The sequence below is a fragment of the Brachyhypopomus gauderio genome, chromosome 9, assembly GCF_052324685.1.
Source record: "Brachyhypopomus gauderio isolate BG-103 chromosome 9, BGAUD_0.2, whole genome shotgun sequence".
In the NCBI taxonomy this organism is placed as follows: Eukaryota; Metazoa; Chordata; class Actinopteri; order Gymnotiformes; family Hypopomidae; genus Brachyhypopomus; species Brachyhypopomus gauderio.
This window is the reverse complement of record NC_135219.1, coordinates 25274148-25299518: the sequence shown is the minus strand read 5'-3', so window position 1 is coordinate 25299518 and position 25371 is coordinate 25274148. Positions and strand designations below refer to the sequence as shown.

The following is a 25371-nucleotide window of genomic DNA, read 5'->3' as shown; positions in this document are numbered from 1 at the left end:
AAGTCATTTTGAATAAAAGCATCTGCCAAATCAATAAATATAAATGTAAATGATGTGTCCAAAACATAACCCGGATTAATGTGTTTTGGAGTTAAGCCTGACATTCTACATCAAAGAGGGCATATGCGATTATAGGATAGCTGAATAGTGCACTACAAGAGACAGGATTCTTCTGCAATCATACATGTGGTAGGTGTTGATACAACAACTGCTGATACCAATAAACAAATCTCTCTCGTATTCAGGTAACTGTCCATGGTGCTGACGGTCTGACCTTCTTTGGTTGCTCCTAATAATAACTTTTAAAACATTAAGGAGAATATTTATTTATGTTAACAATATTATTTTGCCTTATGCCTTTTAATAAAGTAACTCAGTTAACTCAGTTGTCTGCCATTTATTTTTATTTCCAGTCCAGATGTGCGGATCTAGATGTGACAGTTGATCACTGTTATTTCTTAGGATTAATCAGTAAATATATAACCTGCTACAGTGTCATAATTCCCCAATGCAAACTATATTAAAATGTTACTTTAACAACACACACTAAAATTAGACACTTGTTTGTCTATTTTGGACAAACAAGTTGAAACCTGAATAAAAGTATTTTCCCTCTGTCTACAAAATAGCAGATTATAACTGAAGACTGATATATTCCTAATATAATTTTTGGAGAGGGGATGGTTAAGGTGAAATTATACAAAAGCATTACGTAAGGAGGAGAAAAACGAGAAACACTTTGCCGCAGGGAGCTTTCCGGCTTAGTGGTCTACAGTGATATCCCCCTCAGCGGATAGCTGGGTTCTGCAGCGTCTCCTCTTACTACATTAACCAGAAACGATTGCTGCGAGAAACAATGGCCGTCTTGGTGAGCACAATCTAGATTGCGCAGACAATTCGACTGTGTGTGTTTGAACTTGGAATGGCATGAGCTACACAAAATCACTCCGCTTGGACAGGACTTCACCACTTGGCGAATCGGCAAAGGATGGTGGTGTCTAGAGGTGACACGCGCAAAATCTCTTCATTGAACCCCATTGTGTATTCAAGTACTGCGGCTTCGGGAAGAGACTGGAAGATGTAGGCGCGAACCTCAACGTCGCTGCCCCAACAGCGCAAGGACTTCTGTTTAATCAGAGCTCATTAATGGACTGAAACGTAAATACAGTGCAGCTAAAGACAGGTGGTATATGTTTTCTTGGTCCTAGAAGTACCGTGGAGAGACAGACGCAGAAAACAGCTAGTCTACCCACAGCATTATCTTTCTTCCCGTGAACCACCGTGCCAACCAATGGAGAGATGAAGTTGCGGGTTTACCCGTTCCATACGGTAGTCTGGTCTAGATTTAAAAATAACAATAATTCACCGTAAATTTATTTTCAGATTTTTAACATTTCTAATTTCACGATTCGGTAATTCACGATGAAATTTCCAACGGAGAACCCAAGAAAACCAGGGAGCAACTGGAGTCCTCCGCCAGGTGGGTACATATCCCTGTACTGCAAGTGTATACATATAAGACGGGATGTGTTTTCTTGTAGTGCTTGCATTAGACCATAACGCTTTGGCATTCATGTTGTACAGGGTGTTGCAGGGTGAAAATAACTTTTGGTAGTAGGCCTATAACATTCATAGCGTCACTATATAAAACAATGGAATGTGAATGGATATAACTCAAACTATGATAAAAACGTGTAACTCAGTCGCCAAATATTAAATATTGCGCCTTATAAGGTGGCCATCGTATGCTTTGCTGTATTAATTAAAAGTGTCGTTAATGCGATGAAGGCTTATAACCAGATCTCTGTAGACTGGCACTGGTTGCTGCGTTTAAAGAGGGTTTGGAGAAACGTTTTACTCATGCACGAGTTCGAAGCACGACTTCTGTGCCGTTGCGGACACCCTAGCCACGGTACTAAGGGCGCACGACTGCCGTGTGTGGGCGATTTCATTTTCGTGGTGGGTTTCAAAACCTGGTTATTCTATTCCCGAACAAATGTAAACATATATACGCAGGAGGGTGTGTTCACATTAAGATATTTACAGCCTGTGACTGTTACGCAGTATTACGAGTGATGCATAACGAAGCGTACACATTACCTCATCGTGCTGTAGAGCGAGCGGGGAGACCCGCTAAATCATACATGTCATTCACGTTTCTACTCCTCCTCACGCAGGACAACATTTACCTGTGTACAGACAACTCATTTAAAATATTATGGCTTTTACTGAATTCATTTGGAAATCTTTACAATACACTTTTACAATTACAATACAATTACAAAATTACAATACAATACTTTACATCTGTACTTATATAACAACACTTATGTAGTTTCTGTTGAAAGTAACTGCTGAAAATTTATGGAAAGGGAAATGTAATTATTGAAATGCTTGATAACTTTACTCATTCAAGTTTTACATTGATTTTCAAATATCTGATAAAGTTATTAGTCATTCACTAATGGTATGTGAATGTGTATGTGGATATAGCAAAGGTATGGATATAACAACGTGTTCCATTAACATTCCATTAATTTGAAGTGCTAATGTTAGTCAAGTTGGAGAGGAGGTGAAGTGAAGTGGTGTTCAGTCAGGCTGGTGGAGTTGTGTTTTAACACCATCATATCACGTGTTTGCACTGACTCAACATTTACTACACAGTACTGAGGGGGAAATGAATCTCACATGCCTGATGGGGAAACACTGTCTTCCTCTGATTCAGCTCATAATCCTACTACTGTTCACACTGACCATGTGTTAAAGATTTAGTGCTTACTGCCTCATACTCCTGCCTCATTTGTGATTTCTGTGCTTGTGCCTCCTCTGTAGTGGCTGTGCAGACCAACCTGGTCCCCCCGAAGAAAGTCCAGTCAGGCATGCTGCAGTCCAGCCTGGTGCAGGCCAGCGTGGCCACCATGCAGAACCCCATGGGCTGCTCCCTGCCTCGTCTCTCGGTGTCACGGCCGGCCAGCATGGTGGCCAGCATGGAGGCGGTGGCTGATGGCTCCGCCCTACTCTCTGTCATGAAATGGAAAACGGTGCTGGCTGTGTTTGTGGTAGTGGTGGCCTACCTCGTGGCTGGTGGGCTGGCCTTCCGTGCCCTGGAGCAACCATTTGAGAGCAATCAAAAAGACAACATCACAGCAGAAAAGGCAGCGTTCCTGCAGAGGCACCCATGTGTCACACCCAATGAGTTGGAGGATATCATTAAGGTAACCATAGTGACTATTACTATTACACCCTGATTGCATGTCCTGTGGGATAACATTATGAGTCCGCTTAGACCTTGACCATATCTCCAGTGAGGTAACCATGGCAAACGTGAACCCTGTGTCTCCTGTGGGGTCTTAGGTGTAGCGTAACACAAGAGTTCTATCGATCTGGTGCTCATCTGAGCACCACTCTCACAGTTTGCAGTACTAAATGGGGGAGTAGATAAAAATAAGTGTAAAGTAAGTTTGGCAATGTGGCTTAAAAAAGACAAGCTGGAAAGTCCAGCTTCTGATGACCCAAGCATTCAATGCTTAGTCTGGTGAGTGGGATGAAGGTGTTGTGTTCATTTCAATTGGTATGGTATGGATAGGTGGGGCAAAGTCGGTATGTTTGGCCTAAATTAACTCTGACAGCTGTCACTCATGTTTTTATAAAATAGTACTCATCATTTAGCTCCAGCTCACTAAGTGCTTTTGTGATAAAACAGCATCTCTGAGCAATATCAGCAGTAATAGCTTCATTAAACATTAACCTAGTTACAGCTTACTGATGTATAATGGCCAGACATGAGCAACAGCTTCTAATGTAGGAAAAATGATAGTTTGATTCCTGTAAGGCAGGTATTGATTTTAGGCTCTTTGGAGTGAGTAGAGGCAGGTGTAATGCAGCAAAGCTGTTGCAGTAATTTTTACATTAAAGGGGTTGATTGGAAGGTGTGGGTATTATGTGTGGATGTGTTTATTAATGTGGTGTGGTAGTCAAATCAGAACATGACAAAGAGGAACAGAAAGAGAAAGTGAGCAATAACTGTCCACCCTTCTCTTTGTTATAGTGTGGGATGAATACAAATGAATCTCACAAATACATAATGACCTTTTATGCACTGTAATTAGGAGGAATAGCAGCTGGTTTTCACCAGTCTGGTTCTGCTTGTACTTTTAAAGCTGTTTTATTTGCCTGACGGTTCTCATGCTGTTCTGCTAGCTTCAGTGTTTTTATGCTTCAGTGATTAGGGCTTGTAGAAGGCTTAGGCCCTGTTCTACAACCTGCCCTGATTGAACAAGGAGCGCTGCACATGTTTCTCTATGGAGAAACTGGAGTGGGTTTTAGCTGTTTCTTCCAGGCATCACTTATCCAATAGAATAGTAGAGAAATATGGTCCTCTCATGTGGCAGATCAATTTCCATTCAGTGGTCAAAACTGCAATAGCAGCAGCAGACAGATTAGTGCTGGTCTCATTAAAACTCATTATGTCCACAAATGTGAAGCTCCACCCGAGGCCCTGGAACACCACAAGAAGAACACCAGCATGGACACCAGGGCATCCATATACACTCCTATCAGAGCATTCACATGTGATGAACCTTTCAGAAGGATGTTCCACTGGCCTCTACTGAACAAAGTGTTTGTGATGTTTTACTTGTTTACATATTCAGTAACAGAAGTCTGGCTGATCTATGCAGTGATAATTAGCTGTTAACAGCAATGGGAAGTTAAATGAAGTGTTTTATTCTGTGGAATTAACCATTAACTGCTTCTTAGACTGTCGCTGGAGGTGGGATGGGGCAAAATTAGCCCACCCCTACAAAAGCCGTTTGCTAACTAAATAACTTTATTCAAACAAATAACCACAGCATTGTGCATTTGTTCATCAGAAGCTAAAAGTGCTGCAGTGTTGTGCTGCTGAATTGGTTGCATGTTCATGCCAGAGATGTGACTGCATCAGGCTCTTGTGGCCTCATGGCCACACTGAAGGTGATAATGATGGCAGGAGCCCAGAGGCAGCAGGTCATGGTGGCAGAACCTTCATGCACGTTTTGGCCAATCATTGATGCAGAATGCTGGGATTCAGGCATGTGCACTACGGATGAGCAGTGAGTCAGCAAATGTTCACCATGCTAATGGTGACTCGTCACTCTCAACAAAGATAAATCCTTTTAGATACGATGCCTGCTGCCTTTTATCTGTCCTAAAGTATTTCATCAAATGCCAAGACAGACCCTGCAGATTAGTTGCATACAGAACTGGTATGAATTGCTTATTTTGTATTACAGTCAATTAAATTGCATATAGTGGAAGTAACTTTGCCAGTGTCCTGCTGTGTTTTTTTTTTAGATGATACAACATATGCATTGCAGATCTGGGTCCAAGGAAGAAGAAAACTGGCATTTATGTAGTGGTACATGAAATGCAAACATTATAGAGAAATGTAACAATCAGAAAAAGCTAGAGAGGATTTGGCAATAATGAAAAGAGAAAAAAATAATTTAAAGGGATGATAAATAATAGAATATTTTAGCAGGTTTCCATGAATTAGGACTTTTTTTAAGTTTTAAGGAATTTTAATATATTAAAATAAACAATGAGGTGTAACGGAGTGATAGCAAGGTCAGAGGTGGCCCCCCACCCATGCCCTTGTCACAACATCCTTGCCCCCCCCCAGGACCCCCTAAATGAGCTACAGTGTGAGACACATCAACATAGCGATTTTGTCACTATATTTAGAGAATCGGGCAACGTTTTTCTGACATCCCCCCCCCTCAAAAAAAAAAACAACTGCTAGAACAAAGGCTTAGTAGCTACACTGACCAACAACATAAGGAAAACACAGGGTTTAAATACACTGACTAATGAGGGAATAAACAAGAAACAGGTCTAACAAATGAAAGGAATAGGAACTCAAATAAGTAGATTAACAAAGAAAACCAGAAGAATAAATGAAAATCACAGTCCCTTTGCTGTAGATGGTCATGAGGGCTCACTGAGACATTGCTTTCCAGTCAAGTCAAAGTCAAAGTCAAATTTATTTATATGGCGCTTTTTACAACACATGTTGTCACAAAGCAGCTTTACAATTGTATGTGTCTAGATCCCTAATGAGCAAGCCAAAGGCGACAGTGGCGAGGAAAAACTCCCTATAGGGTGGGGATTAGGAAGAAACCTCGGAAGGACCAAAACTCAAAACCCATCCTCCATTGGGCGGCCCGTTAGCACAAGTCCGTGATGTGCAGGATGGTTCTACAGATAATGTTTAAGGTCCTTGTTCCCTGGCCAAGTAGTCACAGTCCCTTCGGTGTAGATGGTGAGCCTCAGGTAGGAGCTAGCATCAGCATGTCCTCTTGCAGAAATGGCACATCCAACCCCGGCATCAGTACATCCACCGGCAAGCCAGACCATCTCCCAGGTGCTTGTAGGTGCTTGCATGCATTCGTCTTGGGTGGAAGCATGCAAAAAGATAGACAACAAAGACTGAGCGTGTGGACATCAATTTAAACCATCCTTGATATAAATGTACACAGCTCACGTGCCAGTGATTAGCATGTGGCTCCGGCAGGCTAATCTATAGCAGCATAACTAAAGGGAGGGGTTCGGAGGTCGCCACAGTCATGAGGGCTCACTGACTGTGCGTTCACACCGAAAGCGATAAAATCGCTCTCCGTCGCCGAGTCACCAGCATCGCGTCGCGTGGGGGCGTGTCCAACATCACGCCTGCATGCAGCACGTGACAGATATGCAAATCACGTTTTTAAAGCAGGACGCAGTATTTATTTTAATCTATTGATTACAGGACACACGATTATAAAGGAGTGCGTGTATAAAACATAGTGTGTGTATAAAACACATATAGTATATAAACCTAAAATGTTTATGTATTTTTCTTACTTTTTACCCCAGACCTGAAGATCAAACAGGAATTTAAAAAATCATAACCAATAATCGGGTATACGCTAATTTATTGCAGATGTTTTTTAACAAATGAACAGTATTCCCTCCAAAAATAAACATCATAAAGTGCGGGACATCCAGAGACAGCCACTATTAATCTCTCCTCCATTTTGCAATCGGAACAAATAATCAGTAGGAACCAAAGTCAGAGGTGCGGTTTCGGAGGAGGTTGCAAATATACTTTCTGATTGGTAGTCGCCGCCGCGCGTCACTGCTCATTTGCATAAAGTTGAGCCAAGCTCAACTTGTTCGCGCCGCTCGAATCGCTCACTTCGCGTCGCGCCGCTGGGTGTCGCTCACTCTCATTGAAAATGAATGACTTCCGGTCGCCGTGTCGCTCTCGTCGCTTTCGGTGTGAACGCACAGTGAGACATTGCTTTCCAGTCAAGTCATTGTCACAACTCAGTGATGCCGTGACACAGCTGGAAGACAGCATCAACATCTCAGATTACCAGAAATCTCAACGTCTGGGGTCCCCCGAGCCCCTATTCATTACAAGGGGAATATTAGCTGAAGGCTTGATTAAATAGGTGAGTCTTAAGTCTAGATTTAAAGATTGGAACTGTGTCAGAATCTCGGATTGGAGCTGGAAGGCTATTCCATAATTGAGGGGCTTTAAAGGAGAAAGCTCTGCCTCCGGCTGTAGTCTTAAGCCTGCTTTATACCTCCGGACACGGACGAATTTCGTCCGTCCGTACCAAACGTAGCCTCCGTAGGGGGCCACTATACCTCTTTCCGGTTCCAACGTTGTTATGATTTTTTAAAAATACATCCTCTAGAGGGCAGTATAGTCAAATTTCCGGCACCGGCGCACCAGCAATCTCCTCCCAGCTGTTTTGCATCGCTGTTTATCGCGATGACCTGGCACCGTAGCAGAATGTAGCCTCTAACCAACTCGCAAAGTTTCTCTTCTAACTCGAGCGCCATTTTTTAAAGTCCAGTACTCTTCTTCATTGATTTTCCCGAATTGGTGTACTTCCGATGCTTCTGACTCTCTACTGCCCCCTGATTTGCGGTTTATATTGCTCCGTTACTACGGATTCGTAAGCGCTCTGGCAACGGACCCACTGACGGATGAAACGACCTCCGGAACCGGACAAAAGGGTCCGTATCCATAATTACCGTAGGGTGTGAATGGACAAATTTTTGGAATTAGGAGAAATCCAGCATTTTGGGAGCGCAAAGGGCGAGATGGGTTGTAGTACGCAATGAGTTCACTCAGATATTGTGGGGCAAGACCATTTAAGGTTAACAGAAGAATTTTAAATTCAATTCGATATTTAATCGGAAGCCAGTGTAATGCCACGAGAGTGGGACTAATATGATCGAATTTTCTAGCCTTAGGACTCTAGCTGCAGCATTTTGAAGAAGTTGTAGCTTCTTTATGGACTGTTTAGAGCATCCAATTAGAAGACCATTACAGTAGTCCAATCTTGAAGAGACAAAAGCATTGACCAGCTTCTCTGCATCAGCTAATGAAAGTAAGTGTCTCAGCCTGGAGATATTATGTAAATGGAAAAAGGCAGCCTTAGTGACATTGCATATATGTGTGTCAAATGAAAGATCAGAATCAATAGTAACACCCAAGCTTTTTGCGGTAGATTTAGGTGTTACTGAAAAACTGTCTAGGGTAAGGGGAATATCTGCCCAATTGCTTCTAGCAGCTAGCAGGTCCAAGAATCAGCACCTCAGTCTTATCATAGTTTAGTTGAAGAAAATTAGACGCCATCCAGTTTTTTATGTCTTGGACGCAGTTCTCAATCTTGAGAGTAGTAGTGAGATCATCTGGATTGGAAGATATATACAACTCATCTGCGTAGCAATGGAAGCTAATGCCATGCCTACGAATGATGGTGCCCAGTGGTAGCATATATAATGAGCATATATAATATATTTACTTTGTAAATATAATTAAGTTTATTTAAGTACTACCTAAAGAATAATCTAGTATAGTCTAGTTACTTGAGAATTTTACATAAAATTATATACAATACTTGGTCTTTCTTTGTAATTGTTTGTCTTCAAATACATTTGTAAATTTTAGTCTAAATGGCAAAGTAAAATTTACAATGTTTTTGTAATTTTTTTCTTTTTGTGAGAAGCAAAAACTGAAAACAGAAAGTAAAAGGTCACTTGCAGGATCCACGCATGCGCAGTGATGTCATCAACTCAAATGTTTTTCACATGGAGTGCAGCAGAGATTTAATGTTCCATTTAACGTACATGTTTGACCTTTTAAATAAACGTTATGTTTAGATGTGAGATAATCCTGCCATGTTAACAAACCAACTGGTTAGCTTAACTGAGGCAATGTTAGTTTATTTCCAGTTCGGATTATTGACCTGGGGTGTGTTTCCCAAAATGTTCATAACTCCAAGTACTTCGTAACCTCGTATTCACGAATATTCTTAAATTTACTAGTGTTTCCCGAAACTCTTTGTAACTTACGTTGTACTTATAGTCGTTTGTAACTTAAGAATATCCAGACCCATTCGTAACTCACTAAATACTTCTCACGTGCAGTTCCACCTCAAAAAGGACAGACGCACTAATTTCACGCATGCTGGTTTTAAGCACAGCATTACAACATTTGCGATTATGTGTATAATTAACCTAGTATTTTCTTTTGAAGTAATTACATCGCAAATATCACATTACCTGTCAACAAAAATCAAATGTAACCTACTACTTTGAATTATTTAGCATTAGCTGTAATGTTCACAATTAATGCATTATTTGCAAAGAAATGGCTACAAGTTGGCCTATTAAGCTTGTTTTAACTTAACCAATAAAATTGATGGATTAATCGGTAGCACATATAAGTAACTTGGATTATGTCAGGGTTGGACCCAGGACAGTTCCTCCGGTCGCCACAAGGAGGAACCCGCGAGCTAGACCTGGGGGCAATCAGGCACAATAGGCTGCAGGTGTTTGCAGCCTACTTAAGGCGAGCAACTTCAGCAGTCCTTTGCTGAAGTTGTTAGTTGTATTCACGCTCGCAGCCTAAGCCAGTTACTCTTGCCTTTGTGCAGTAGCTTCGTTTCTCTGTTTACTTCTGGTTCTCCCCTGAGTGTTCTCAGGTTTTGTCTCTCGTATGTTCTGTTTGTTTCTTCCCTCTCTGTTCTATGTCGGTTTGTCTAACAGTGTTCTGGTGGACAGGCTGACAGGTAATCTGGTAGAAGCTTAGGTCTTGCCTACCTAAGCTTCATCTATTTTATTTCTCCTTTTGACATGTTGAGCCGTTCTCCATGTGATTTTCGTTTTCCCGTTTTTTTTCTTTAGACGCGTTGTATTCCCTTCCGCGTGTTTTTGTTTGTTTACTTACCTGGTCTATACACACGTCGAGTTTCTCCGTGTAGTTCTTCTGTTGTTCCCTCTGGGTTTTTTGTTTTCGTTTTCCCGCTGTCGCGGAGGTTTCAGTTTGGCCGTTTTTTGCCTTTTGCTTTTAGTGGGTTTGCACTTGAGCCCTACACTCCTCGAAACCAGCGCGACACCACCGTGTTCGGGGGTGCCTCGTTACAGATTAAGGCTAGATATTTTGCTTGTGTGATGAACATGACAGCTTTTCAAAGAGTATTGGCTTTGATTAGAAGACATAATTTAAGAAGATGACGTAGTCCACAAAGCCATGTAGTTTGCCTGAATGCAGAATTTTGCCCTTAGCTCCACGATGCAGTTACTGACAGCCTTTCTATTTTATGCCACATGTTATGCCCGATCTCTTAATTCCACAACATGGACTGATATTCGTGGCAATATCGTCCCATTTTTGTTTTGCTTTTTTCTGAATTTGAGGAACTTCCTCGAGCTTTTGAAAACGGTATACTTTTGTTTTTGGCTCAGTTCACTCGACAAAAAGTTTCATTTTCTCTGCTTGTTGAGAGAGAGAGAGCGAAATTGGATGGGAGGCACGGCGGCCTCACTTGAAATCCATCAGCTCACCCACGGCAAGGAAGATAAAACTCCAGGGAAATAGTCCGATCGGAGCAACGAGCCGGTTATCCCGCACCAGATCACCCTCAGAACAAACAGTCCGAAACCCTCGGCGTGCACGCCAGGCAACTCCAATGATTAGGTCCCCTAGAACGGAATCCCACACGTTCAAACCATGCTGTCCACCTCATATCTCCTCTCTTCCCTCCTTCCTTATTTGTGTCCGTTCCTCACTCCCAATTCGGCGATTTTCCTGTGACGTCGTGAATGAGGTGATAAGGGCTTAATGACGTGGAAGGGATAAAGCGATGTGATACCTTAATTTGTGTATCGACTAAACCATCACCCCAACCCACAAAACCCAAAACAAAATAAAACCATTAACAGGAGTCGACAGGAGTTTGAAAGGTTAATTGTGTGCCCTATTTATAGCCTTGGTAAAAGCCTACAATTGGTCAGGATTACAAAGGTAATAATTTTGGAGTTTTCGAATAGCCTATGCTAGCCTATGCTAATACTTCTGCCAGGCAGAATGATCGATCCTAGAAACTTATGAACAACTTTAAGCTACCTTTTCCAGTGCAAATGCAGAGGTGGAGTCAACAAAGAAATTCTAAGAAAATTCTAAACTACTTCCTAAAATTGGAGACTAAGAAAACTTTTGGGAAACACTTAATTTGGCGTTCTTAAAGTTACGTCATTCTTAAAGTTGATCGTAAGTTTCTAAGATCTAACAGGGATTAGCAATTTACGTTCAGAAATATGGATGGTCACCATTAAATTATTAACAGTGTAGATATAATCATTTGAATGTACTTTAGATTCAAGTGTGTTTTTGGAAAGATGTGTTAACGTCTTAGTTATGTAGTTTAGCTACTGGAGTCTATTTCCTGTACATCAATATGTGAATATTTTAAGAATATTTAAAGCTCCATATATTGTAGCATCGCAGACTATCCCTGATTTTATTGGTGTTTAATAGGGGGTTGGGCATTCATCTACCCGGTATGCCCCTTGAATTCATCTTAGGCACCGTTACCGTTTCTAGTAGCTAGAATAGAGAGGTGAGTGAGGTTGTGTGTCATATAGGTGTTCATAAGAGTGAAGAGTTCTTCTCTCGTGTGATATTGACAGACGTTTGACTTGCTGACGTCACTGTGCATGCGTGGATCCTGCAAGCGACCTTTTACTTGCTGTTTTTAGTTTTGCTTCTCACAAAAAGAAAGAATTACAAAAACATTGATGAATACATTTATGGAGGTCTTACAGTCTGAATAAGGCATATGCTACAACGTTCTCAGTACCTTTCTTATGGTGTAACCTTTCTTATGGTGAAGTTGAAATCCTGAATCATCAGAAACCACCCCATCAACCATTGATTAGTATTTCACATTCTTGTCAAAGAAAATTAACAAATTATGATTGATATAGACATCCACAGGTAACACACTTCGAAATGCCCTAAAGCCATTAAGATGGCTATTGCCTCTTTCTCGATAGTGCTGTAAGCCACCTAATGTTTCATGAATTTCTTTGAGAAATAAACACACAGGTTGTTCAATACCTTGTTCATCTTCCTGTAAAATAACAGCTCCAAGCCCAAATGTACCTGCAACTACATCCATCTTGAATGGTTTGGAAAAATCAGGAGCTGACAGGACAGGGGTACTGCATTGAAGAGACCTAATGGCCTTAAAACCATGTTCACAACCTACAGTCCACAGCCATTGTTGGCTTAGTTACCTTGAAAAAGTAATCCAATTTCTGATTATTGATCAATCCTTTAAAAAGTAACTTAGTTACTGAACGGATTACTTGATTTTAAAAGTAACTAAGTTAGATTACAAGTTACTGTAGTAGTTACATTCAGCAGCAAAATTAGTTTTTCCAATATTCATTTCTTACTGCATTTTTAACAGTATCAATGTATCTCCTGACATTACGTCACTGCGCTGTATTATTTGTGAATGTATTTGTCAACATAATACAAGTGAACTATTCAATCAGACAGCTATTTGTTGTGAAACGAAATACAATTACCATTTCAAGCATTTTAAAGTATTTTAGCCAACATTCCAGCTTTTTCAAACCTGTAACACAATGCAACACTAAAATCCATCAGGGAAATATTCCTTCCCCTGTTTTTGAGGGGTTTTTTTTTTTTACACTACCACATATTGTTACAGAGAACACTGCAAAAAATGATGTGTAAATCACGTTCGCTGCTCTCACAGGTTCGCACACAGTGTGCAGAGTCGAGTGCTAAGGTCGAAAGCAAAAATATATATATTTTTGGAAAATAAAAAATAGTAATGCACAGTTACTTGGATAAATAATAATAATAAATTTTATTTTATGGCGCCTTTCTGACACTCAAGGTCACCTTACATAATAATAATAATAATAAATAAAAATTAAGACAGAGAAAAGGTAATTAATAATAATAAATTAAATATATATATAAATTAAAATAATGGATAAAATAGACAGAAGATCGGAATCATACATTAAAGGCAACTCGAAACAAGTATGTTTTGAGATCTGACTTAAAATACGTAATAAAGTCAGAGTTTCTTAAATCGGGTGGTAAGACATTCCAAGCCTAGGAGCAGAGTTACTAAAAGCCCTGCCCCCCATGGTGCTTAAGCGGACAGCGGGGACAGACAGGTGAGTGGAGGCAGATAATCTCAGAGATCGTGAGTGAGTGGTAATGTTGATGAGATCTTATATACGGAGGTGCAAGGTTATGAATAGCTTTGAAAGTAAGAAGTAAAATGTTGTAGATGATGCGTTGCCTAACCGGGAGCCAGTGCAGCTGTTGTAAGACAGGAGTGATGTGGTGAGAAGAGGGAGTTCTTGTAATGATACGTGCAGCTGAATTCTGAACCATTTGAAGTTTGTGAAGTGATTTATGTGGTAGACCAAAAAGAAGGGAATTACAATAATCTAGGCGGGATGTAACAAGGCTGTGGACCAGAATAGCAGTAGTGTGGGAGGAAAGAGAAGGCCTTAAACGATTGATATTTCTAAGGTGAAAGTAAGCAGATCTGGTAATATTGTTGATGTGTGACTGAAGTGATAAGGTACTATCCAGGATGACACCCAAACTCTTTACCTGAGCAGAGGGAGAGACAGAACAATTATCAATGGTGAGAGAAAATGGTAAGAGTTTGCTTTGGATAGATTGGATTTAGTGCCAACAAGTAAAACCTCAGTTTTATCACCATTTAATTTGAGGAAGTTGAGAGAGAGAGCCATGTTTATATTTCGGCTAAACAATCTGTAAGGAAGGGCAGAGGAAGATTGGAAGTAGGCTTACTTGAGAGATAGAGCTGTGTGTCATCTGCGTAACAGTGAAAGTTGATATGATATTTACGGAAGATGTTACCAAGGGGGAGAAGATAGATTATGAAAAGAAGGGGGCCTAGGACAGAACCCTGAGGCACACCAGAAATTACAGGAGAAGGTTGAGAAGTGAAGGTTTTGAGCTGAATAAACTGTGTGCGGTTTGACAGATATGATTTGAACCATTGTAACGGTGTGTCAGTTATGCCGATGAAAGAAGAGTGGAGTGACAAACAGTATCTAAAGCAGCGCTCAGATCTAAACGAATAAGAATAGAAATTTGACCGGAATCAGCTGTGCAGAGGAGATCATTGGTGACTTTAACAAGTTCTGTTTCTGTGCTGTGAGAGGAACGGATCAATCAATCAATCTTTGCCCTCGTACCCGAATAAGACAAACGAATCATGGTCTCAAAGAGATCAATCTGGTCTGCAAACTTATGTGCTTGCGCACAAGTGACTGCACAAGCAGGAAACATAGATGGATCTCCTGAGACAGACAAGGCAGTCTCATCTACAACCTTAGGCACAAGATTCACTTTACCTCCTGCCAAATCATTCCCTAAAAGAAACTACACTCCATTCATAGGAAACTGAGATCAAATTCCTCATCAATCACCAATCTGGATTTAAAGTAAATGGTATGCAGAGGAACTCTACATACTCCCCACTCAAACCCATGTATCAGAATATCCGATCCACAAGCAGACAAACCTGAAAATGGCAGAACTGACTCAAGAATAGAATCCAGATACCCTCACCCAGATCAGGGTTTCGGGGCCTCACCCTGGAGCCAGGCCTGGAGGAGGGGCTCCTTGGTGAGTGCCTGGTGGCCAGGTTTCTACCCATGGGGCCCGGCAAGGCACAGCACGAAGGAGATACATGGGTTCACTCTCCCATGGGCCCACCACCTGTGGGAGAGGTAGTACTAGGGGTTCGGTGCATTGTGGATGGGGCGGTGGCTGAAGGCGGGGGCCTTGGTGTACCGATCCATGGTTACTGAAGCTGGCTCTTGGGACATGGAATGTAACCTCTCTGGTTGGGAAGGAGCCTGAGCTGGTGTGCGAGGCTGAGAGATACCAACTAGATATAGTTGGGCTCACCTCAACACACAGTTTGGGTTCTGGAACCAATCCTCTTGAGAGAGGATTATTTTCTGGAGTTGCCCAGGGTGAAAGGCAGAGGGCTGGAGTGGGCTTACTCATAGCTCCCCGGCTCGCTGCCTGTTTGTTGGGGTTTTCCCCGGTAGACAAGAGGATTGCTTCCCTGTGCCTTCGGGTTGGGCAACGGGCTCTGACTGTCGTTTGTGCTTATGACAGTTCGGAGTACCCGGCCTTCATGGAGTCCTTGGAGGGGATGCTGGAAGGTGCCCCTTCTGGGAATCCCATTATTCTGCTGGGAGTAGCCAATAAGACTTGGAAGGGCTTGATTGGGAGGAATGGCCTCTCCAATCTGAACCCAAATGGTGTTTTGTTATTGGACTTCTGTGCTCATCACAGTCTGTCCACACCAAACACCATGTTCGAGCACAGAGGTGTCCACGATACCTTAGGTCACAGCTTAATGATCAACATTGTAATTGTGTCATCGGACTTGCGATCATGTGTCTTGGACACTCGGGTGAAGAGAGGAGCTGAGCTGTGAACCAATCACTACCTAGTGGTGAGTTTGATCAGATGACAGGCAAGGATGCTGGACAGACCTGGCAGACCCAAATGTATTGTGAGGGTTTGCTGGTAATGTCTGGCAGAGGAAACTGTCAGAAGGGTCTTTAACTTCCACATCCGGCAGAGCTTTGACTGCATCCCGGAGGGAGGCCAGAGACATTAAGGCAGGGCTACTCAACTATATTTTTCTGCAGGCCAAATTTGGCAGATAGCTCTGACCTGTGGTCCAGGGAGGGGGCACGCCAACACAAGCCAGGCAAAAAAGGGGTAGAGCAAATGCAACCTGCATGTTATCAAAAAATTTTAAAAGGACACTTCTGCTTCCAAAATGGTTGGTTATTTTGCCACAGGCAAAGAAAATGCAAAAACGTAAAACGAAATATTAATCTAAGTTTGAATGATGAATGAATCAATGAACATAATCATAAACTTCAACATCTTGTTTATTTTTCCACCAGTCTACTACACAGACCAATAGATGAGTGCAGAAAACAGTTCAGAAGACTGGAAATTCTGACCAAAGTTTTGCTCAGGATATTGGAAGAATTGAAGTAAATCAGAAGATGTTTTTAATACCATTTTAGATGGTATATTTTTCTTTAATTTCCCAGGCCTCTGCCACAGGCATCTCCATAGTGCCTAGAAGTGGTCTTCTGCATGCTCAAAGCAAATGACTGGATCTTCCATTAATCATCTATAATATGAGCTGTCACACCAAGATAAATCTTGTTGCTAACAGAGGTCCAGTGATCCCCAGTCAGAGCCACATTTGTGGCGCTTTTCACAATAACCTGTTTTACTTCCCTTTCCTCATCATACAGCTGCTGGATTTTCTTCGACATTGTCTTTCTGGACGGCAGTTCGTAACTTACATCAGCTGACGCAATGTGCAGCGCTTCTTGTAAGCCTTTATCTTCGACCACAGAGAGCGAACAACACAAATAATGTGACGCGTCATGTATAAACGCGTGCGGAGTCGCGCACTACGGTCACTCGCGAAAGTTTAATTCAGTCTTAATAGTCCAATGAAGGTCATTTAAAAACCAGGGGCCTCATGTACAAAGACTTGCGTGGATTTCTTACTAAAAATTGGCGTACGTACAAGCCCAGAAAATGCACATTTCTTTTGTACATCCCAATCAACGTGGAATTGAGCGCACACGGTGACACGCCCCCCCCCCTATAAATATGCAAATTCATTTAAATTTGCCCTGCACTGGAGAAGTTTGCTCTCTGATCTATCACAAACCATGTCTAAATGGGGAAAAACGAGGAACTTCACCGAATGTGAAAGTAGAGACGCTCCTGAATGAGGTAGAGGTGTGGAAAAAATGTTTGTTTGGCACGTTGTGGCATTACGGCAAAGCGCAAAAGGTCTGAGTGGGATAGCGTGTGTGAAGCTTTAAATGTTGTGGGGTCAGAATAATGCGCACTGGCAGAATAATATAATGCACCTAAAAAATATCAGTGATGCGCTCACTAGCATCAGCGACTCAATAAAATAATTGGTTAAAATTTGCACTGCGCATTAATTTGTCCTGACTCTGGGTTCGCTGGGTGCTCCACCACCTCTAACAATGGCACGGCATCATGATACACGGCACCGCCTTCAGGATACGTTGTTTGAACCATTGGATGCACATGGTCCTCCAGAATGGTTCGGTAGTCCTTGGCAGTGACACACCCATCTAGCACAAGTATTGGGCCAAGGGAATGTCATGATATGGCAGCTCAAACCATCACTGATCCACCCCCATGCTTCACTCTGGGCAACAGTCTGGGTGGTTCGCTTCTTTAGGGCTTCTCTACACCGTAATTCTCCCGGATGTGGGGAAAACAGTAAAGGTGGACTCATCAGAGAGCAATACATGATTCACATTGTCCACAGCCCAAGATTTGCGCTCCTTGAACCATTGAAAATGATGTTTGGCATTGGCACGAGTGACCAAAGGTTTGGCTATAGCAGCCCGGCCACATATATTGACCCCGTGGAGCTACCGATAGACAGTTTAGGTGGAAACAGGAGAGTTGAGGTGCACATTTAATTCTGCCGTGATTTGGCAGCCGTGGTTTTATGTGTTTTGGATACAATCCGGGTTAGCACCCGAACATCCCTTTCAGACAGCTTCCTCTTACGTCCACAGTTAATCCTGTTGGATGTGGTTCGTTCTTCTTGGTGGTGTGCTGACATCACCCTGGATACTGTGGCTCTTGATACATCACAAAGTCTTGCTATCTTGGTCACAGATGCGCCAGCAAGACTTACACCAACAATTTGTCCTCTTTTGACCTCTAGTATGTCACCCATAATGTTGTGTGTATTGCAATATTTCGAGCAAAACTGTGCTCATACCCTGCTCACAATCTGCTCTTACTGGTGCAATGTGCAATTAATGAAGATTGGCCACCAGGCTGGTCCAATTTAGTCATGAAACCTCCCACACTAAAATGACAGGTGTTTCAGTTTCATTGTCCAACCCCTGTCCAACCCCTGTATATTTAAATTGTTTTATAATTATATATATCATTATATATTTTTTGTTATATATATATATATATATATATATATATATATATATATATTATATATGTTTTGTTACCCCTTCTGTGCCTGATTGCACACCACTGTGTAATATCCTAATGTACTCTTTATTATGCAAAGTAATGGGCAAGATGATTATTTCTGAGAAAAGGATGAGGTTAATATTTGTCCAGGCTCCTGGAACTGAAATATAGCTTGTTGGACAGGGGTGCAATGCTGGCAGCAAAGTTATGACTGATCTCTGCCCCAGACACAATGGGAGAAATTGGGATACAGACAGAAATACAGACATGTCTGCATGGTCTACAAGATTGGGGTTAAATATTCCCAAGGAAACAAAAATGTAGCATTATAAGGTCATTGCTATTATAAGGTCACTTTTACAAAGGGCAGAATATATATATATATATATATATATATATATATATATATATATATATATATATATATTTCATAATAGACTCAGAATGGAAATTACAGATTTCATTTTAAAACACACATTTTGTTTGAAGCAAATCATTTTGAATCATTTTAGGTCCAGATCAATACAGCCTATTGAATCATTGAATTGTGGGCTTCCTATGTGAATTGAAAAGCGTTTCTGTTTAGGGAGCATGTAGTTACCCAGACCTCAATTCAAAGAGGACAGATCTATCTGGTTTGTCTCCTAGTGTAATTTGCATGAAAACTCAACCAGTACAGAGCCTCTCAACCTCACCCTCCAAAGCCCCCTAACTGAATTAAAACAGAGCGGCTGATGTTGTGTTCTAAATTATTTCACCTCAGTAAATGTGTCATCTTGTAGAGGCTGAAGTGGCTTTCTTATTTAAAAATCCTTCTGCTACTTCACTTTACATTTACTACTCTCATAACTAGAAACATGTTTTGGGTCACGTGCACCAAAGTAAGGTAATTGTTTAAAAGTGTTTTGCAGTTGACTTTATAGTTCCTACTCCCTACAAATGCACTGTAGGTCAAGCATGTTAAGAAATGGCCTCTGAACATGGAGAATGTTGAAGATAAGTTATGCCATGTCCTTGGGTACTTCTCCTTGAGGTCACAGTCTCTGTGCTTGAGTGCCATGTGGCAGTAGGCAGCTACTGATCCAGCTATGTGTCATCAGACAAGACTGAAGAAAAATTTCAGGTTTGCCCTTGTTTACCTGCCCTTCAGTTTCACCCCCTGCCAACTCTCACACCTGAACGACTTCCCTTCGGTCAGCACGCTCTGCCTCCATCTGCTTGCCCAGACATCCTGATGGGCTGAGTGGAGGAGGTGGTGCCAACACCTGGCCCACCTGCAGGTGCCTCCCTGCATCTCTGCTATGACTAATCATCTCATTGTCAGACACTCATTAATGCTCTCCTCCTTATGAGGAGAAGTTGGCCTTGGATAGTTAGTCTGCCAGCCATGTGCACAGAAGGATCCCAAAGAAATAATCAACAGTATGTTCTTACTGGAAGAAGTTTTGTTTGGTGCAAGCATGCATATACATCCACTGTAGGACAATTGCTGAATAAAGGGTGGAAAAAGCTAACATCAAATTTTACATGCTGTTAATTTGTATTTTATGGCACAACGTTTCTACCATAATGTCTTTCTCCGATACTTATTATTCTCTCTCTCTCTCTCTCTCTCTCTCTCTCTCTCTCTCTCTCTCTCTCTCTCTCTCTCTCTCTCTCTCTCTCTCTCTCTCTCTCTCTCTAGCACTCCATAGATGCATTCAGTGTTGGAGTGAATCCTGTTGGAGACACCACATACAACTTCAGCTACTGGGACCTGGGCAGTGCCTTCTTCTTTGCTGGTACTGTGATCACAACCATAGGTGTGTTTACCCTTTTCTTTAAAGAAATATGAGATATGTAGAATACAAAAACACTCCATAAAACTGTACATGTGTCACCTACTTTTTTTGGATTCATGTACAACACAAGTGAACTGTTTCAGTTAAATGCTGGTTCTGTGATGCATTAGACACAATGCAAAGCACAAGCCAACATTTATAGTGCAAGACTGTAATGCAACAAGAAACACAGAACTTGTATATGTCTATATATATATATATTGTAGATGTTTATCATAAGTGAATTTTGTGAATATTCCTCCATCTGCTCCCCATCACTTCACCCTGATCAATGGTACCTTGGCTGTGCCTGACATGCACTTGACTCACACCAGGACGTCTGCGAGACCAATGACAACTACATGAAGAGCAGTGACAGGACTCGCACTGCAATCTTAAATCAGCCTTGACACCCGGCAACCTGTGGACAGGATCTCAGACAGAAGACAGAAATAGATGTTAGGCTGCATGTGTCCAAATAGTCATCATGCCCTGTGACACTGTAATGGGATGTAGACTTCCTGGTTATTTGTACTTTACTGGGAATGTTTTGAATGTGTTCCATCAGCAGTGATGCATATATTCTTTGTCCCTGAAGAGGGCATATATTAGTGCCCTTCTGGTACAACAGGGAACACAGGGCAACAGTGTTATTTAGCATTAACATTAGTTAGACTATCAATTATTTACATTAGCATTAATTACACTAGCATTAACATTACTAGTGAGAGAAAAATAACGGTTGAGCATCATGTATTGTCCATGGGTAATGTATTTTATATATAAATAAAATATATATATATATATATATATATATATATATATATATATATATAGTACTGGCCAACTTTGCTCAATGATTCAAAGTGATGTTCACACTGTTTACAATGATGCACACTGTTTTAAAAATAACTGTTTTAGGGACTACAGGTTGGCAAATACACACACACACTTGCATATCTGTTTCAGTATGTGGAGTTATCCTCTATATATTAAGTATATGTTACTATGTAGGCTATATAAAATAAGAATTTTCTTATCCTACCCCTAGAGATACTACCCTCTTTATCTCCTTTCTCCTTCAGGCTATGGCAACATTGCTCCAAGAACTGAGGGTGGGAAGATCTTCTGTATCCTCTATGCCATATTTGGCATCCCTCTCTTTGGTTTCCTCCTTGCTGGCATTGGTGACCAGCTTGGAACTATCTTTGTGAAGATGATTGCCAAAGTAGAGAAAATGTTCAGGGTGAGTAAGGGTCACATGATATAATGTCAAGCATTCTTGTAACACTAGCCAAAGTGAATAACATTATCTAAATTGGTCAGATATTCTAAATTTAGTTTGGCATACCTTTAGACTGTAATTTCTCATAAGGGAGGATGGCTGTAAAAATGTGTGACTGAATTAATGTAAATATATTCTTTAAATTATTATCTGTGTCAATACAATATTGTCCTTTTACTCAATATCCAGCTAATTTCCTTCCTCTGATATAAGTTCTAGTTACTGAAGTGTGCTGGTCCTGTTAAAATATCCAGAAACAGCTTTAATTCATTCCAGGCGCCTGAGCCTCAATTTTTGGACTTGGTTCTGATAAGATCCAGCTGGCTTTAACCAAGCGGGTCACCATGACCTGTAAACAAACAGTAATACCTGGGGCTCCACCTCCAGCCGGGTCCTGCCTACCATAACTGGAAAGCAATGAGACACCAGGCTTCATCAGACCCCTTATGACACCTGATAGAATACTATCACCATCTCTGAGTCACAAAATGTCCTCAATCACAAAACAGTAGGCTGTCACTGATGCACTGATCCAGCTGAATAAAAGCACTCTCTACACTGAATGATGTTTTTATGGTGTGACTGATCTCTCAAACTGACTGTCCAATGCCTCGTGCTTCCTGCCTTGTTCTTCCACCACCAGAATAAACACAACCAGATCAGCCAAATGAAGATCCGTGTGGCCTCCACATTGCTCTTCATCCTAGCTGGCTGCATTGTCTTCGTCACCATCCCTGCTGTCATCTTTAAAAATGTGGAGTCATGGACTGGACTTGAGGCCATCTATTTTGTAGTAATCACCTTGACAACTGTTGGCATCGGTGACTATGTTGCAGGTAGAAACATTATAAATTTTAAGAATATCCTATGGTCAGACTGGTTATCATTACTGGTTATCAATGACATATTGTCATTAACAGCATCAATAAGATGTCATAATGCTATCACATGTAATTAATTTCCAATTAAAACTCTCTCAAATTAGATTTGCTTTTTGCAAGTATTGCTATATTACAATATTACAGTAAATTGTCTCAAAGCCAGAACAAAGATGCAAAAGAGACTTCTCAGTGTTTACTGCAACTATAGACTTAATTTCCATTACTGAATTTATTCTGCTGTTAAAAGCTGCTCTTCAAAGACAACTGGTATTTTATTCTCTATTGGACACAGGAGGGTTAATGAAAAATGGCTGAGATGTTTAATTCAGAGAACATGCAGTCCTTGAATCAATGTGTCACTTGAATGTGTTACAGGAGGAAAGAGAACAGATTACTGTAAATGGTACAAGCCTCTGGTCTGGTTTTGGATCCTGGTTGGGCTAGCTTACTTCGCTGCTGTACTGAGCATGATCGGAGATTGGCTAAGGGTTCTCTCCAAGAAGACAAAAGAGGAAGTGAGTTATAGCATTAATAGCACCAGTAAAAAAATCCCTTCTCATTAACAAAGCCAATGCAAAAAAATGTAAACATTTAACTTGATGTTCTTGGTGTAGGATAGAATAATTTGTGCTGGACATCATTCAGTTTCCCTGTTTCTCCAGGTGGGGGAGATCAAAGCCCATGCAGCTGAATGGAAGGCCAATGTGCGGGCAGAGTTCCGTGAGACACGACGTCGACTCAGTGTGGAGGTCCATGACAAACTCCAGCGAGCCGCCACTATCCGCAGCATGGAACGGCGCCAGCTCGGCCTGGACCAGCGCGCCCACTCCCTCGACATGCTCTCCCCTGAGAGAAGAGCCATGTTCAATAGCTTGGACACCAACCACTTCAAGACCTCCTCCCAGGAAAGCATAGATACCAAGCTGAACAACCTTCGTCTGCGGGTGGAGCAGAGTGAGCCCCGCCGCAGTGATCCTAACCAGGCATCGTCCGAGGATAACATCTTCAACCGCCTTGGCTCTGTCACCAAGTTGACCAAACGCAATAAGAACCGAGATCTGAAGAGGAACATCCCAGGAGATGGACGCAAAGCCACGGATGTCTTCTGTGGTGGGAACAGCTCCATGGATGAAGAGAAGAAGCAAATGGAGGAAGAGGAGTTGGAGAAGGAGGTCAATACCAGTCTGACTAATTTGCCACTGTTTGTGGAAAGCCCCAAAACTCAAAATGCATTCATAATGGTGCCACCACTGACCAAAGAAGAAGAAGAGAGTGAGAAGACATTTGAAGATGGTGAGGAGTTTCACATTCAAATGGATGCAGAGACAGGATAGAGGAGGATTTTTTTTTAGGAAAATACAAGTGCCTTATTTCAGCTTTTCCTTACAGGAGATCTGAACATCCCACATTTGATGTTTGTCAAACTGTTCACTGTGTCCTGAAAACTTGATTAAATAATACTGTAACAAGAAACCTGATGGAGAGCTTGACCAGTTCTTAGGAACAGAGCCCTGAATTGATGGCGAAGGGAAACCATTTTGCAAAGTGTCAAGAAATGCCAGTTTCAACCTGTAGCAAAGTGCATTGACATATATACTGGCCTGAGACTGAAAATCCTTCATTAGTTATTCTGAGCTCTCCTTTTCAAAAGACTTTGGCACAGTATCTTAAGATCCTTTAGGCAAAAAGCAAGAATATTGGAAGTGTCTTTCCATCACAAAGGGAGAGACTCATTCATGCAGATTTATTGTGTGTATACCCCAAGTTCAATTTCCCCAAAGATAGCTTAGAACAGCATAAAACTGAAGATGAATCACCAAGGTTAAAAATGTTATATGTGCATGGGCTTGGATATTAATTGTCCTTTAAAAAGTAGATTGTTTCAGTTTGCTGTTCATTTCATGACTATGTCCAATACAATCTCAGGGCTTGTGGTCTCATCCTAGTTATTATGTGAGGTACCTCTAATGTATGCTGCATTCACACTCATACAAGTCACTTTAATTGCAACAGTTTCATTGCTCCTGTGTGATTTCACAACTTATGACAATGGAATGGAAGCTAAGCCATAAGGTAGAGAAAACCAGGCAAAGCATGTCAACTTGAAAATAGACAAGGACTGATATACTTTTTAGTCTGGGTTAAAGGCAAAACAGTTTGTCCTCTGTTAATTGTAATCTGTGTACTCTATACAAATCACCAACAAATCATTTTCAAATTCAGCACTTTGACTTCATTTATTTCATTCTGACTTGAAATTCAAATCAGTGAACTGTAACACTGTATTGTAAAACATGTCTTTGTATGAGTGTGTACATATGTGTTTGTGATAAGTCTAAAGGCCACTGTCTGATATCTGTGGAGTATATCATTGTATTACACCAAAAGTCCCTTGCACAAAGTGGAGCATATCAGTACCTCACTATTGCAAGCATCTACACATGTATCACTAAATTCACATGGCTGTGATGCAATGTGCTTGTTGTTAAGCTTTACACCCCAACATGCTCTTCTCATTTGCAGTAGATTAGTGTGAATGCAGCAAAGGAATTGATATTTGTGATGAAGTTGCAAAGACTTAAAAATGTTCAAAGCATTAAAAAGAATTTAAAGATATGGAAACTTAAAGCATGCTATTGTGCAAATATTATTACGGTGTGGTATAGATTATACCACTACATGCTTCTGAACATAGATATTTTAAATGTCCACATCGCAGCTCAGATGTGGAACGCACATTCTCAGTAAATGGAAGCGGTTCACAGTATGTGCAAACATTATATTCAATGTAGTGAGTGCCTTTTGGAAATAAAACTCTGTTGAATGAGGTAAGGCTTGTAATTGTGTTTTGCTGATGTTCATGGGCACTTTGACTTTATCTGTATTCCTCAGACAAAGTAATGTTTATGCATATCCTTGACCCTTCTGAATCAG

The 25371-nt window shown here is 41.2% G+C and overlaps 1 protein-coding gene across 1 annotated transcript; it reads left to right on the top strand.

Annotated features, from left to right (window-relative positions):
• The first annotated feature begins 787 nt into the window (after positions 1-787).
• On the top strand, positions 788-25253 carry kcnk10a (potassium channel, subfamily K, member 10a). The gene is made up of 7 exons (XM_077018103.1): positions 788-1480; positions 2833-3215; positions 20136-20253; positions 21357-21517; positions 22200-22392; positions 22813-22952; positions 23100-25253. The coding sequence occupies exons 1-7, from the start codon at positions 1423-1425 to the stop codon at positions 23769-23771; spliced, it is 1725 nt and encodes a 574-aa protein (XP_076874218.1). The 5' UTR covers positions 788-1422; the 3' UTR covers positions 23772-25253.
• The last annotated feature ends 118 nt before the right edge of the window (positions 25254-25371 follow it).

Coding starts and splice junctions, on each gene's coding strand:
- kcnk10a (XM_077018103.1), top strand. CDS start 1,423: ATGAAATTTCCAACGGAGAACCCAAGAAAACCAGGGAGCAACTGGAGT. Junction 21,518..22,199: donor AAGTAGAGAAAATGTTCAGG/GTGAGTAAGGGT, acceptor TTCCACCACCAG/AATAAACACAACCAGATCAG. Junction 22,393..22,812: donor CATCGGTGACTATGTTGCAG/GTAGAAACATTA, acceptor AATGTGTTACAG/GAGGAAAGAGAACAGATTAC.